The 16,886-nt window shown below is 40.0% G+C and overlaps 1 protein-coding gene across 4 annotated transcripts in view; it reads left to right on the top strand.

The window, feature by feature from the left end:
- The window catches only part of LOC132989723 (protein kinase C and casein kinase substrate in neurons protein 1-like), a 36,161-nt gene that overhangs the window by 15,174 nt on the left and 4,101 nt on the right, over window positions 1-16,886 (top strand). For 3 of the 4 annotated variants that reach the window (XM_061057505.1, XM_061057508.1, XM_061057506.1), the window contains exons 3-9: window positions 8,721-8,850; window positions 12,188-12,344; window positions 12,475-12,710; window positions 13,323-13,478; window positions 14,029-14,204; window positions 15,685-15,805; window positions 15,893-15,999. In XM_061057505.1, coding sequence (XP_060913488.1) covers window positions 8,791-8,850; window positions 12,188-12,344; window positions 12,475-12,710; window positions 13,323-13,478; window positions 14,029-14,204; window positions 15,685-15,805; window positions 15,893-15,999 — 1,013 coding nt within the window. In that variant the 5' untranslated portion in view covers window positions 8,721-8,790. Of the gene's footprint in view, window positions 1-2,984; window positions 3,199-8,720; window positions 8,851-12,187; window positions 12,345-12,474; window positions 12,711-13,322; window positions 13,479-14,028; window positions 14,205-15,684; window positions 15,806-15,892; window positions 16,000-16,886 lie in introns of those variants that run through there. The other variant, XM_061057509.1, reaches the window with a different exon arrangement.

Consider the following 16,886-nt stretch of genomic DNA (forward strand, 5'->3'; position numbering starts at 1 on the left):
AACACAGGAACACCCTCACGCTCTACCATCACTGCTCTTCCTTCACCTCCTATATCTCATATTTACTGCTCTTGCTCCCATTGCAGCATCTTTTCTGATTGGCTCCTCTTCAGGACTCTTTTTCCTCCCATGGTTCAGTGTGCACTCATACTTCACAAGTTCCCATCTTGTGTGTGCTGTTGTACGGACCAGCGTTCTTGCTCCCTGTCCAGAGCATGGGTCACATGTCCAGCTTAATGACGGCCTCGACTGTTACCGTGTGTGTGAAGTCTGCACAAGGCGGCTCTGTCTCCTGGCAACATCCAACAGCCTGCACCATGAGATGAATCACATCTCTGTCCTGATGTGTTCAGCTGCCGTCCTGCCCCTGTGGCTCTCCACATACCACTGTGGAACAGTCTGGCTGTCTGACATGCTTCATGTTACATCCTGAGCTTGCTGCTGCTTCTCCCAGCCTTCGTCTTCTCCTCTTTTCCCTCAGCGCCCCCCCACCCCCCTTCCCCCGCAATCTTCATCATCTACTCCTCTCTCTTCCCCCTTTTGCTTCCCTCTGTCTCTCCTTGTGTGTCCTTTTTCTCAGTTGGTACAAGAGGAGGGCTTGCTGCGCATATCAAACAGAATCCACATTAATCAGTATGCATCGTAAATCAACAGCTGTATATCAAAACCACAGATGAGGACATGACAGGCCACTTTGATTTTTATCACGTATGGTGGAAACAAACAGAAAATAGCTGCAATTTCCAAGCTGGTGCTGTTCATATACATTTATGCAAAAAAAAAGAGAAACACAGAGCTTACAAGTGGTAAGGAAGGCAATGAGAAAGCAGTCCAAAGCAGACATACTAATCCAGGTAAAAGATAGATAATTAAAAGTCCCAAAACAGAAATACTGGAGCAAACTTGGTACAAAGAAGAATTGGCACAGGAAAATAAAGACTGAAAGTAAGGCTTGTCAGACCCAGGTGAACCTAATCAGGCATAGGTGAAACTAATCAAACACATGTGAGGATAATCAGGGTACAGAACATATCACACAGGCAGGAAAACACACATCGACAGGAAGTAAACATACAGACATAAGAGGAAAGGGTTAGTATGCTGAGAACAAGTGGCAACCTTCAGTGCTGAAAAATTAAGTCAATGCAGATGTGCAAGAAACTGCAGTTCCTCAAGTGTCTATTTGAGGCTGGCTCTAAGCCAAAGAAATCCCCATTAGATCCCATGTTGAAATATTCATTTTTACAGCAGAACCAAAGAGGTTGGCTCAAAAAAACAGGTTAGGTAACAAAAGCTAATTTCTTTATTAGTACAAACTGAACAGAGATGGGTTTTGGTAACTCATCTGTTTTGCTTTTTTCGATTAAGCCTCACAGTTATTCACAAATTTAAATAGTTGACCGGTCTGAATGACAGGTGGACGCGTTGTCACTGTTTGCCAGGTGGCTTAAAACTGGCTGCGGCCCCTCAGTGCTGTGCACTATGGAGCCGATTGCACCCTCTTTAATCAACGCACCTTGTTTTCTTTATTCCTGCGTAATCTTGTTGTTCTCCTGTGATCTCATGAACCCGTGAGTACAGCAGCACACGCGCTCTGCTGCGCTCCAGAAACGGACCCAGTGGGGTCAGGGCACGCGCCATAGGACGAAGCAAAACCACGGCAGAGATGAACGCTGCGCACAGAGATCCTTTGGAATCTGCTGGTTAAGGCCTATCTCTCTGCCTGTTACTAGACTGATTGAAAGTGTGGTTGAGATAGCATCTCCAATATGTTGACCGACATTGTTTTTCTTTATACTGCCTCTTCAGAAACTAATGCCCGATGTCACTGAGACTACCTCCATGTTTTATGCAGCCTGTGACTTTGACATGACAAATTATTAATGAAGCTATGGTTGATTTTTTTCCAATACTTAAGCTTATGCAATTGACCTTTGTGTTACATAGAACTTAGCATGCTAAGCTAAAATCTGTCAGCATTAAGTTAAAATCACCACAATATGCCTAAGAGAACAAAACAGAGCTGCTAGCATGCGTGCAGATTTTTTGGGTCATATTGAGCATTATCTTAAAACCTCATGTAGCACACCTACCATCTCCGTTTTCCGCTTGTTTAGCTGATTTGTTTATCTAATTATTGTATAAAGAATGAAGAATACACACATTTTTGTCAACAACTATGTCTTGTAAGTCAAGATTCAAGATCGTAAGTGTTGATTTAAATATATTTTCTATTTACTAACCAATGAAAATAAAATATTGCTCAGTGTTTTCAGGTTCGATGCAAATGTGCCAGAGTTAGCTAATGAGCTAACTTCCATTCACATTACCTGAGCAGGGCATCAGAGATTAGTGCCCAATCTCATAATGACAATGCTTCAGACACTAATATACAATACCATGTTATACATTACTGGAGAGCTCAATCTTAACTCTGTAGGTATCTAATCAGCCAGCACAAAGTGAGCTTGATAGTGCGCCGGAGTAAAGTTAGTTCATCTCTCCGAAATCTTCTTACTGTAACAAGCTTACGTGTTTGTTGTGGTTCCCCTTCAGTGCTGTAAATGGCTTGTCAACACTGGACCTTGTGTCTGTGTCAGGAACATTTGTCTCCTCTAGATCAGAGGTTCTCTTTAATTCTTTTTTTTTTAAGGCGCTCATATTCAGCACGTAAGCTTTGTTACCTGCAGCATTAAGTGCCATACAGTCCCAGGAGTGAAAGTCCCAGGAGTGCAGTGCTGTTTGTGCACAATGTGAAATCTAATTTATATTAAGAAATTCTCCATCTTTCAAAATCCAACATATCCTAATGCATTTGTCTCCATGCAGAAACAAATAATTATTTTCAAAAAACAATGAATTATCTACATAACCCATCTCTCTCTCCTCTTTGGGTCTCAGTCGTCCTATCCGCTTCTTCTCTCAAGTTCGCACCCTCCCCCTCTAAAGCTATTCAAGTGGCACACTGCAGGATTATCCCTCAGCCTCTGAGACACGCTGGTTCTGTCAGACTTATTCTCCTTGCTGGGTTCACTTTGGCCACAGAGGTCAGAGCTACAAAATTCAAATTTCTAACTCTTAAGGACATATTTGGACTTTTAAAAAAGTGCATCAGCAAGGGATTTGTTTTTTGGGGGAACTTTGTTTGATTTCAAATTCCTGGATTTTTTTTTTCTTTTCATTATGGAGCCAACTATGGTAAGTGAATCAGCAGAAGATTCTTGAGTTGCTTACAAATGTGCAGAAGTTTCAAATTTAGAGCGTTGTCAGCTTCAGACAGCAAAACAGCCGCTGCAATCCCAACAGACTTCTCAAAGACTTAACGTGACAAAAGTGTCTTTGTCATCTGAAAGTGTTCTGGCCGGAGTGTCTGCTATTAACAGTTTCAATCTGAAAGATACATCCAAATATTGTTTACAGGAAAAGCGTTTGTTCTTCAAATTTACTCATGTTGTATGTAATGTTTCGGTTATTTCTTTGCATTTTATACACACGTTTTTTTTTTCTCTCTTTCATATCAAATGAATGTTGCCAGAATCTGATTTATATGAAAACCAGTCCACCGTCGCCGCTATGCCTTCCTCACCAGTTAATATAGTGATGAAAAGGAGGTGTGTTCACAGCCTTTGAGGTGGATTAACCTCAATAACTGTAGTATAAGCCCTTCTTTACAATGCTTACCACCCCCAATCCCCCACCTTTTTTTCTATCCCAAGTGACCCATAACAGTCACCCGCAATGGACCAAGAGTGAGAACTCCCTGTGATGTGTTTTCTCTCGGTAGTAGTGAGCTAAGGCTGACTTTTTATGTGGAAATAACAAACTCTATCATCATTATTATTACATTTTAAGTACCTAAAAGCTTTTGCAGTAGTCACCCATCGTCCCTTGATCTTCACTAACTTCTTAATAATATCATTATCCAGGCAACAGAAGGCTTGTTGTGCAATCTAGTTTGAGATTTAATCAAATCTTTGGTTTCACTATCTATAAATGATTGTGTTTTTTCCTCATGCCTTCTAGACATCATCAAGTGTCATGTTGGTTGGGTTAAACTTATCTGCTGGACGCATCGGTTTTAGTTATGAGCTTTGATTTTGGCGTAGTGCCGTAGCTTAACTGGCTTTGATGTCACTAGTTGTTGTAGTCAGGGAAGCTAATTGGAGGACTTGACTGATTGACAGGCAGCTGGTCCACTGGTGGTACTTTGTTTTAAAGATTTGGACATGCTACTTTAGGGATGCTTAACTATTAGTCCATTCTAAATCATATGGCATTTTTTTTCTGTTTCAAAAGTTGTGTTTTTAATTTGATATTTTTTTCTTGTGAGTTTGAATCTGAAGACCGTGGTGACTTTAACTCCTGTTGATTTAGCAACACATCTCTTAAACTGAGGAGAGAGCCTCATTCCTTTTACAGCAATGTTGTCTGTATAAAGGCAGTAAATATGCTTTTGGTAACAAAAGAAAATTAGAGTAGAGCCAGTTTGTTTAACTCACCAAGGTCTTCTAATGTCATTGCATTTTTTTTTTTTTTTTGACCATTTGGTTACACATGTAAAGTTTTCTTCACAAAGAACATCCCAGTGCTGCAGGAATGTCCTCTTCAATAGTGAATTCACTCAGGGAACACTGATTCTTAAAGGAATGGGTCAGTTGTTTGGAACAGAAGAAGGTTGATATCATTAAATATGGAGCTAGAACCAGAAGCCAGTTAGCACGTTTAGAAGAAGAATCAGAAAATAATTACTAAACTTGTTTTTTTTTCTTCTGGCTTAAATGAAAAAAAACTAAACGATACAAAATGTAAAGCTTTAGTAGCTGGTTGGCTATTTGTTGTGATCTTTAAGTAGAGCATGGTAAGCTGTTTCCTTGTTCTCAGTCTTTTTGCTAAGCTAAGTAAACGTGCAGCTAGCCATTTCTCCTGATTCAATTTTAGGGAGGAAAAAAAATCAGTGTATGAATCCAAAATAAACTTCTACCTGAAACTAGCTTTGGGATATAAGATATGCAGTTTTACAAATTTAAGTCTGTTAATGCATTTCCTATCATGCTGTATAACACTTTCAAAAAGTAAAGTTAGCATTCAGCTTGTTCTTAGCTAACGGAAGTAGTAGCTAGTAAGAGGTGGCTGATTGTTTAACGTTTACGTGAACCGTGGGGGACGGCTCCTGTTTGAGTGCTGGTTTAATTTTTTCCTCCTTTTTGTTGTTATTTAACACTCAACAGAATAAAGGAGTGATATTTTCTCTACACCACTCAGCCACAGCAGGTACACATTTACTGACTGAATGCTGTGCCAATGTGTTTCTCCATTAAAAGTGGGATTCTGTTTTGGACTGAATATTATTTATCATGTTACGTATCACAGTAGAACATGCAATGTGTTCAGTGTTTGAATTTAAACAATCATTTTCAGCATGATATGAGGACTACTCAATGGTTTAACATTAATGTTTGACTCCAAACATCATGTGAAATTGTGTTATTCTGGGAATAATACGGTTTAGTTTATGAATAATTTAAGTCAAATACATGCACATGGTATCAGTCATAGGTCAAAACATCGCTTAATTTGGCTGATTTAAGAAAAGAAAATGATAGGCTACCAAATGAAGAGCTGTCTGGGAGCCAAAAGAGGCCATTAGTCAGCTCTTATTGCTGAGCTTCATGATCCGGATTTCTAAAAAGAGTCTCTTCTTTCTCATCATCTAACAATTTCTGCTGTATGTTATTAGCCGAGCTGTTATCAAAATATGTCTTGAAATATTACTAGATGTTGTTTGGAATTTCACTGATGATAGTCTTTTCAGTCGCTTGTCATTCTGGAGACGTTGAAATAAAATGGATTTATCAGATTTCTTCAATGGAGCTTAAAAACAGAGACACAATAATATGACAATAAGGCCCCATATTAAAAGATCCCACTGTGCAGAATTGGCCTGTTAACAATCTGGTGCAAAAGACCAGATACTTAGCTTCTTTAGACTGACAGTCTAATAATGTAATCAAGTTATTGCACAAGCTCATTTGTAGTATTGTGTTGTAAATAATTAATTAGTCATTGGAACAAATACAGTTTTGATAAATTTGCATTGGCTCACCCCTTGCCCCTTGAAAATTGACTAAATGGTCTTGAGCTTGAATAGCGCTTTGCTAGTCTTCTGACTACTCAAAGTGCTTTTACACCGCAGGTCACACCTACACATTCACACATTGATGGCAGAGGCTGCTGAGTAAAGTGGTCATCAGCAGTAACTAATCCCATTCATACACATTCACATGTCGCAGACAAAGCAGCAGGAGCAAATTGGGGTTAAGTGTCTTGTCCAAGGATATCGGAAATGTGGCTGCTGGAGCTCGGGATCAAACCCACCACTCTCCGGTTGGGAGACAACTGACTCTACCACTGAGCCACAGCCTCCAGAAAACCAAAATGTCAGCCGGCATATTCTGAACTAAAGTCTTGAAAAAAGGTACTCGACATCATGGCGGCTTTGTCCATCATGTATACAGTATGTGGTTGTGTCGTAGGATACCTGAGGTATGTTCCTTCTGATTTTGAGACACATGTTCTGTGACAGGTGTTTGCATGGCGACTAAGATGTTCCAAACGATAATACAGTCAACATAAGTATTTATTTATTTTCAGTAAAATATTTTTTCCAACAGTGAAAAGCCTCAAAATGTATCAAACCCCGCAGGGTTCATAGCAAAGTGAGGCGCACAGACATAGCTTTTATTCTCTGAGTCAGAGAGCCCTTTTTTTCAGAAAAAAAAAAAGAAGAGCTGCCTGTGGACCACTTTGCTGCTGATCCTTTTGCAACTGAGAAGCTCAAGTTGTTTCTGAATCAGACGATGATGACAATCATAAAATTCTTCTTTTGGCATTTTGTGCTGTCTGATCACTTCAATAGCTAGCAGTCTGAAAGGCGTGACAACTCCACAGACTGGTGTGATGGCTGTAACCAAGGATAACACACAGCTTGGCTTAATCAGTCAGGAGAAACACTGACTGAGCGAGAATAGATTGCCTGATCCGCAGCTGAAACTAGAAACAATAACACTGGATACAATCGTTCCTTTGATAATGTATTGATGAGTAGACCCCCCCCCCCCCCTATAAAAACACACATTGTGTTTGGCTGGAGCTGCTACTAAAAATACTATCCTTTCAGAGACAGACCTTGTATCTCCAGAACATCTTATTCTCCTCTGAAGGGCGATTATGTCATTATGTTTTGTGTGAGGAAAGTGAGGTCAGGCCGGTTCAGATTGGGCCTAACGCAGACCGTCAATTTTCATGACTCATTCCAGGGACGAAGGATAGTGCAGGAATGAATTTGCACTTGACTATGAAGGGAAGTATGAAGAATGAAGCATGGAGGGTGCTGGTAATATCTGAAAAAATTACTCCTTGTGATACATCAGACTGTAAAGTGGAGACTTGACTACAGTGACCTCAAACATTGCTTACTTTGCATTGTGCTTAATAATTACAGTCTGCTGTAATATAGCAGTTTATAAAACTATTTTTTTGGTTGAATTAAAAGTATTATAAAATTGTGTTTTGAAGTGATGGTCAATGTGCAGAATTTGATAAGAACCAATCAATCAACTGCATTTAATTGTTAAGACCCACAAAGCAAGCCCAGAGCAGCGACATTATCAACACAACCTCATTTATAGAGGCGCAAAGATTGCTTAACCACGACGGGTTGTTGCAGGGCAATGAAGACCTCTCTGTCACGAGGAAGCCATTAGTCATGTGAGCAGAATGGATTAGACTTCAAACTGTGCTCAATACCAATATAGCGTCTTGCAGTCTCTTCACTTTTAACCAGGGTGGTAAGATATCGACAAGACGTCAGACAAATAAATATAAATCACCTTAAACTTTGGAGGAAATCCAGCGGCGACAGTAGTCAGTGGGGTTTACAGGGTAATAGGTAATTAAACCGCATCATTAAAGGACATCTTTAGGTTTCAAAATAGACGTGGTGATCTTGTCTCAGTCTACTTGTTCCACTCTATTTTGGGTTTGCAATTACACAATCTTTTTACTCCTATGACTTTAACTAGAAAATCTCTTTGACAGTGCTTTCTTCTTTAATTTCTGCATGAAAATAACTTTTCACAGCTTTTATAAATTAGATACTTAGATACTATACAAAGACAGACAGAGGACAAGAATGACAAACTAAACCTACTCTGTCCTCTTGCAGAATAGCAAAAACAAACAGATCAAGGGAAACAAAAGCAAATATTAAACAATGTTAACACGTTTAATAAAGGTACTATGCATACACTGTGCAGTATGGGCTGCTGTACTTGGTAAAACATGTGTACTATGTACATCAGATGTAGTGTGTCAGAAGTGTGTGTATGCCCTGGAAGGATTTCAGGGTCAGAGCTGTGTGATGGCGATGATGCTTCATTCTCTCTGGCTCCTTTTCTAGGACATGCCACTATAAGAAGGCCCTTCTCATTCCTCAGGGCACGGCGCTATATGCACGGAGAGGAGAAGACTATTTTTATCTCATTATTATAAACGTCTCACATCGAAGACCTCACACTGAAAGGTTGCCTCCAGTATGCAGAAGAAAATTGCTCCGTTGCTTCTTCCGATAATGCTTGGCCATGTTCTCCACTGTGCTGCTTTGTTTCTGTTTGTGTAAATAATAGAACGCTATCTGACATTGTTCTCCTTTTCTTTTCCAGTGCATGAGGAACCCAGCTCTGCTGCAGAGGACAGGTTTAGTCATTAGAGTGCTTTGCCACATCCAGGAAAATGTCTGGCTCCTACGATGAATGTGTTGGTGCTGACGACACCATGGACAGCTTCTGGGAGGTACGCACACACCAACAGATCTCTTCGGACCGGTTTTCATAAACCATTAGCTAATCTTTTTCATGTAGTGATAAGGTAACATTGTAACACAGTAAACACATTGCAAAAGAAAAAAATATATATTTTCTGTAAACAGCATTGATTTTCCCTCAGCATGATTATATTTGACCTTTTGGTCTGAGTCCTGGCTGGAACGGTCATGCTTTCAAACCATGTTGATGCAGTCAGATGAAGCTAAAGCTAGCTATCTGCTCCCCTCAGATTAAATTTTGCCAAGTCAGTGGCAGAAACAAAAAAGCTTTTTGGATTCAGAAGAACATGTTGTAAACACAGATATGGTATAAACACGAAGAGCAGTGGATAGACAAAGACCCAGTGAGTCTTAGCAACAATGTTTTGCTTATCGTAACTCGTATCATTTGCAAAACTGAATAATATTACACATACAGTATTTCTCATATCCTCCCAAAAGAGTTACTGCTCACTTGTTAATGTATTTTATTGACATTGACATTTGCGGCACTGAATAAATGAAGGCACATTTTGGTGGTTATACTTACCATCTACCGGCCTTAACTCCATTCTTAACAGACAGATACAATAGTCCTTTTTTAATCCTATTGTTCTCCCTCAAAATGTTGAACCCTTTCTATCATTTAGAAGCTTATTAAAGGAGACCTGATTAGAAATTGCTTAACCTTAGTTATCAAGAGTGCAGCTTAAAGGTCACATATTATGCACCTTTTCAACAAGTTGAAATAAGTCTCAGAGCTCCCCCAGAGCTCAGAGCTGAGGTTTCTTGCTAAAAAAAAAAATCTACACTGATCCTGTAGTTTGGCATGCATATAAACCCCTCTATTACAGCCCTCCTCACAACAGGCTGATTCAGTATCTGTAACTTTAAATGCAAATTAGCTGTGTCTGACCACGCCCTTCTGGCTAAAGGGATGTGGCACCGGCCTCCTCACACCATGCCCTATTGTTTACAGTGGGAAGGCAGACACAGAGGGCAGAACAAACACCTGGCTATGCGGGTGTCACCCGTCTGGGGGAGGGGTTACTGCCCTTTGTGATGTCATGAAGGGAAAATTAAACATTATCTGAAAAGTGGAGCATGAAAGAGACAGAGAGGGTGAACTTTTCTCATAATCGGGCAATTTGTAGACAGACTCAGGACACATATTGGTGTTAGAAACAATGAGTACTTGTTTTCTTGTTGTGAATTGGCTCCGGGAATTGACTTTAACCACTTGGACATACACTTAATGTTTGAATGAGACAAACAATAATTCACAATAGGCACAAGCTGGCTTTGTTCAAGATGTGAGTGGCCATTGTGAGCCGGCTACAGATGCTTCAACACAATCCTTTCTCATTTAATAAGTACCAGAAATCATATTAGTGGTAAATTGTGTCATCACAGGGCACATCACAACAAATACAAACATCGTACGAGTCTCATCCATCCTCACTTGTGCTGCGATAAAGAGGATGTGTGTGTTTGTGTGTCCAACAAGCTAGCGTAAATGAATTCCCTCAGCACAGAGTCTTCTTTGTGTCATAGCTCTTAGCCACAGAGACACAGACAAAGAGCCTCAGTCATCAGCGGCTCTGAGGAGGCCTTTCACCACATGCACCTGCCTATAGCATCTCCATACTAGCTACACAGCTCTGCTCAGCCCATGGTTGAGAACTGCTCGAAAAAAGCACTCAGATTTCATCATCATAAACACTAATATGTAACAGAAGGGGGCTGATAAACAACCAAACCATGAAATTATCAACATGGTGCTGAATTCTAATTCGACAACGAGCTCAAGTGTGTTTTCATGTGTAGAATCGGTCCACCTGTGTGTTGTTGTTGGTGTGACTCTGCAGTCTGCCACACTCTGGCCAGCACACATACCGTCACACACCTGTCTCACGGCCTCCCTGCAGCGCCCTCCTCTCTAACAGTATCCACACATGCATGCTCACGTCAGGAACCAATCACAGCGCAAGCTCTGCAGCCACAAACACATCAGACACGCACCGCACGAGCCGTGTGTGTAAGGATGTATGTGAAGGCATGCATTCAAGTCTTACACACATGCTATCCGTGGTTTCTATGTATTTCTGACTCTACCTCGTCATCCATTTACTGGGAATCTGTCTGCCTGCATTACACCACTCAAGAGGATTAAAGCAGTCTCACACACACACACAGACACACACACATAAACACAAGCCTATGTCATTGCATAACTACACATGCACAGGCACGAGCAAAAGCCCCCCTCCCCCTCTTACTACCCTCCCTTCATCATGCACCATGAGCTCACGCCCCCTGCAGGCTCTGAGGAGGCGGAGCCACACAGCACTGCTTTTTAAGGCAGTCTCGCTTAAGGTGGCCAAAGCTCAAAGCAAAAGCTATAATTTCACTTTGACACAGAATTATTTTGGTATTTTTCTGTTTTGATATCTTGTCCAGAAATTGAACGTGGCTGAAGCTATTCATGGCAAGGATTTAAAATGTGCATGACTTCTGCAGCACGTGCTTTAATGTTACCAGAGGGAATGCACAGTATATGTCAGGATAAACTCAGATTTGCTTTGTGCAGTAAGTGTTACCATTCTTCAGCTTCCTCTTATTCCACCTCTCTGCTCAGCAACAGATTTAAAGAAACCTTGACAACATTTTCTATAATGATCGTTGTATTGTTACTGAGAAATGTGAGGAACAATTAATACAATGAGAGGTCATTTGTTCTGTCATTGTAAAAAATGTTAAACTACAAAACCTTTCCTCCACACTTATGAACTAATTTCCAGTCTAACTATTTACTACCATTATTATTAAAATGTACAAATTAAGTGAAGCACAAACATCCTTATGTCACCTTTAGACCTTAATTTAACATGTAGGAAGAGTCAAAGAACTGAGTGGTTGTGATATTGTTTTTTTGGAGGCGGAAAAACATCTAAAGTTTAACCTCATTAAACAGAAAAACACATTAAAAAGCCTTTTTTTTAGTGATATCTTATTTTCCTCGGTGTCAATAAGAACACGATTTAAAAGAAAAGTTGACGTAGGGCCACCAAAACTGTTTGTTTACAAACTGAAAATCACTGAAATTACTTTAAAAGTAATGTGGCAAATATCACAAGAGAAGCATCCTTCTCTAATTTACTATAAACATCTTAAATTGTAGAGTATATCAGCTTATATTTGTCAGTGATATATAAAAAATGTACATTTCATCACTCTTTCTATACTGTATGTTTTCACATCCCTCCTTTTGTCTGAGAAGACAGATTTGCTTTCTGTCATTTAGCCCTTTTGTCTCTCTCTTCTCAGGTAGGGAACTACAAACGTGCTGTCAAGAGAGTTGATGATGGCCATCGGCTCTGCAATGACCTCATGGGCTGCCTGCAGGAGCGTGCGAAGATAGAGAAAGCATATGGTGATCAGCTAACTGCCTGGTCCAAGAGATGGAGGCAGCTCATTGAGAAAGGTCTCATTCAGGGATTGCTCAATAACATTAATACTTCAACAAACGGATATACAGTAGATTCACGGTTAGTATAATGTTTTTCACTGGTTACATTTGGCTTGGCATGTTTGTTTTTTTCCCCAACCCACAGGTCCACAGTACGGCTCTGTGGAGAGAGCCTGGCTGGCTGTGATGACGGAGGCAGACAAAGTGAGTGAGCTGCACCAAGATGTGAAGAACAACCTGATGAACGAGGACGTGGAGAAAGTGAAGAACTGGCAGAAGGAGGCCTATCACAAGCAAATGATCGGAGGCTTCAAGGAGGCCAAGGAGGCGGATGAAGGATTCAAGAAGGCTCAGAAGCCCTGGGCCAAGAAGCTGAAGGAGGTGAGGGGGGGGGGAAGAGAAATGTGAATGAATCATCATCTGTATGCCGTGTGTAACGGCACATTTCAGGAAGCTAAGACAGAAAAGAGCTGCTGTTTGGTTCACATGTGTTGCTTATGATGTTTTGGTGCTTCAAGTCTAGCTGTGTCACATCATCACTTCATCTCTCCTCCCTTTATGCACATTTCCTGATTCACTGCTCTTAAACAGTTCAATTGTATATGATATTAACAACAAAAATTCTATGAGGTAACATAATCAGTCATTAATTAATTTATTGAAACCAAGCCTTGTACTCTATATGTTCCCACCATAGTACACTCTTGAAAGGCTGTTTGTGCTTGTTCTTTTAGTCTGACCCTGAAAGCTGTGATGTGTTCTCCTGACATTACGTAGAAGATATTGTGTGTTTTTACTCACTTTGGTCTCTTGTACTGGAAATCAGGATATAATAATATTAATGTTGTTCTACTGATCACATCAGAATAGAGTATCCTCTCTGAACAAGGTCGTTCCTACTTTGACTTGAGTAGATATGACTCCCTCCTGCTCCATTGGTCAAATCAGATCATGTATTTGAGATACTGACGATGCCTGCGTTTGGACATGCAGATGGAGGCAGCTAAAAAAACGTACCACATGGCATGCAAGGAGGAGAAGCTGGCTGCCGCCCGAGAGGCCAACGGCAAGACCGAGGCTTCTGTCACACCCGACCAGCAGAAGAAGCTCCACGAGAAAGTGGACAAATGCAAACAGGACATGCTGAAGGTGAGGAGAAGGCCGGACTCAAGTAATGAGACAAAAGGTTGTTTTCTGGTGTGAGTCAGCGAAAAAACAAACAAAGTCAAGGCAGAAAAGCAAAGTGAATTTATCTTTCCTGAAATGTAACTATTGGCTCATCGGAACCAACAAATTTCACTAAAATATTTGAGCAGAAGTGATTTTTGTTACATTTGTAGGTAGATGTACCACACAGTTTTATTAATATTGTCTTACTCCTGGTATTGATCAGGCTTTTGACGTATTGTAATTTCAATGAACAGTTTAAGATTTTATGTTGTGATAAATGTTTGCAGTGTGAAGGCAAACATTGGCTCTTTTAAATGTGACACAATAGAATTTACAAAAAGACGTTCTCTTACTGTCAATCCCTCAAACGTTTTTTTCCCCCCACACTTTTTGTTGAGGGACGAGCATTTGTTGCCCTTAGCTAACTTGCCATGAGCCTGAGATTGAGCATATACATTCCAAAAAAAAAATCAAGATGCAAGTTTTTTTTCGAAAACCCTGTCCTTTGTTTTTCTGTTTCCTGTCTCAGGCTAAAGAGAAGTATGAGAAGTCTCTGGAGGAGCTGAACAAGTGCACCCCGCAGTACATGGAGTGCATGGAGCAGGTGTTTGATCAGTGCCAGCAGCATGAAGTCAAGAGGCTGACCTTCCTCAAGGAGGCCCTACTGGACATCAAACGCCACCTTAACCTCACTGAGAACCAAAGGTGAGCGGCTGTTTATGCTATTTATGTCTCTATGGATTATATGATCTCTTTTATGGACTATATGGTTTAGTAAAATACTGCATAAAGGAATACAAAAGATTAAGACGATTTAGGACTCCAGACATATCATATATATATGCAAACACTTTAAATTAAGGTCACAATATTCACTACTAACAAGATGCATTTTAGCATGCTAAGGAGTAGCATACTGGCTGCTTATTCGTCATTATTGAGCATTTATTAGTGCCATATTCTGTATGACCAATTTCTGTTGTATCAGTCAGTGCAGTTTACGTCAAACTGATGACTCTAAACACAACCAGGAAGGCTTTTCTAATCAGTGTTCAGACTGACTGCACCCATTAATTGATGTTTCAGTCAATGAGGTTCCTGCCAAACTACATATTTCTCACAGTGAATGATTGTCATCTTGTCAGCTGATTTAAACCTGTGTGAAACAGTTAACTGAACCTGCAGTGGATGATTAAGGCTCCTTTTCTGTTCAAGGGATTAGGTTGTAGTTTATACTGTTGGTTTTGATTTCAGACCTCTCCTTGATCGCCCCTGAAGGGCTGCTTTCTTAGAGAAGAAAACAAACTACAAAGAAGAAGAATCAAAGTAGTTTGGGGCATTAAACACATAAATGATTCCACACTAAATAGATTTTAGTTTTTTAGCATTTTACTTACAAGAAGACAATTAAAATGTAATAAATATGATTTATCCTACAAGATTGATTCTTATGTGTATTCCACAAGGGAATTAAAGCTCAAAGTTACACCTGTATGTGTAAGTCACCCGTACTGTATGTGTCTGATTTAAAAAGGACGCTCAGTTGGTTCCAGATAGATTATTTGGGCTTTAAATTAAACATATGCTAATGAAATATCCTTATATAGTTCTCAAAGATCCCTGAGTTTAAGAAAATAAAGTAATCTTTTCAGGATGCAGGTCTGAAAATTAAATAACTGAATTTCCTTCTCTGTCAAAACTGAGCCGTACTGTAGCTCTTCAATCCGCCACAGCATCTGTTTGGTTTATGTTCCAGCTTTGGGAAAAGCATTTGCATAATTTGGTGCTTTTTTCATTACAAACACAATGTTTTTTCTAACTGCATTAATATGTCAATCTGTCAGATTGGATTATCCTTTATTTTTGATAAAACGACTAAAATGCAAACATACTCCTACTGTATTTCTCGGTTACACATTGCAGAGATTCTGGGAACCTTGTAGCAACATAAATAAAAATATGTAAAGGATTATTTGTATAATTCAGGCCAAATACTTCAGCTGTTGTGGGTTTCTGCTGCAGCACAAAGCTCAGGGATACACACGAGTCCTGTCCTGACCCAATGTCGGATCTATCTCAGCCCAGAATTGAACTACATTCTGCATTTTGGTGCCAAATTGGCAGCAACCCCAGGTCTCTTCTGGCACTTCCAGTGTCACTATTTGTTCCATTTTTCTCTCCACAGCTATGGCACAATATACAGAGAACTAGAGCGCACCATCCTGGGTGCAAACACGCAAGAAGACCTGAAGTGGTTCAGCAACAACCACGGCCCTGGGATGCATATGAACTGGCCCGCTTTTGAGGTGCAGCATTAAACCTTTGAATAAGTTCAAAAAGAAATCTCTCCTCTTAGTGTTGAAACTATTCTTTATTTCTACTCTCATCTCTAGGAATACAACCCAGACCAGGCCAGTGCTCCTCCAAAGAAGAAGAAACCAGACGGCGCCCCACCCACTCCGAGCACAGACCATGTGGCTCCACCTGGTGACCGCAGCAGGTTAGTTCAGGGAATCTGTTGTTTACAAGACATCAGTCACATAAGAGCAGTGGTTCCCAGCCTTTTGTCCTTGGAGCCCCCCTACTAGTGTCTAAGAAAAACTGAGCCCCCCCCACAAGGACCCTCACAACAAAAGGGATACATTGCTTTAGAAAATCAACATAAATGTTTTCATACTGAAGTCCTATCATGATATGCCTTCATAATTATTCTTACCAAAAGACCTTGGTGCTGCCTCTGAAATGATTTTATTAAATATGTGCAAATCCAATTTTGAAAACTTCAGAGCAGACAGAGCCACCCCCCAAGCCTCCACCCCTTAATGTAATTATGTAATTCGATTTTGTGACAACTGTCATCAAAAGTTTGTACCCTCCTGTCACCTTGAAATTATTAAAAGATAAGACTGGTTATACTAATTTCTGTTCATTATATTACTCATACTCATTATGTATTTTAATCCCAATCTTAATGATGAGACAAAACAATTTGTGAAGACAAAACACTGATCAAACTGACAAATTACAATCATCATTACATATTGACTACTTTAATATCTAAAAATGACTTCACAGTTCTGAAGGCAGATTGCTGCTGAAGTTTAGTCAAATGAGCATTTTAGAAGCTTGTTTTTTCGACTGCTTAAAGTAATCCAGTGAGTATCCACAGCAGCAGGATGATTTATTTAGGATCAGTGAATGATACCTGACAGTGTCCACGTTCGTCATTATCATTAAACATAATTCCCTGTGCAATAGTAAGCCTCACTGATGTGTTTTTAATAGTTTTAAATCTATGGCACAGATGAATAAGATAATCAAACAGTACTTGTTATGAGGATAGATTCATTATTGATTTGAGCAATCAGCTACTTTAATAAAAACTTG

The sequence above is a fragment of the Labrus mixtus genome, chromosome 15 (genome assembly GCF_963584025.1).
Source record: "Labrus mixtus chromosome 15, fLabMix1.1, whole genome shotgun sequence".
NCBI classification, from domain to species: Eukaryota; Metazoa; Chordata; class Actinopteri; order Labriformes; family Labridae; genus Labrus; species Labrus mixtus.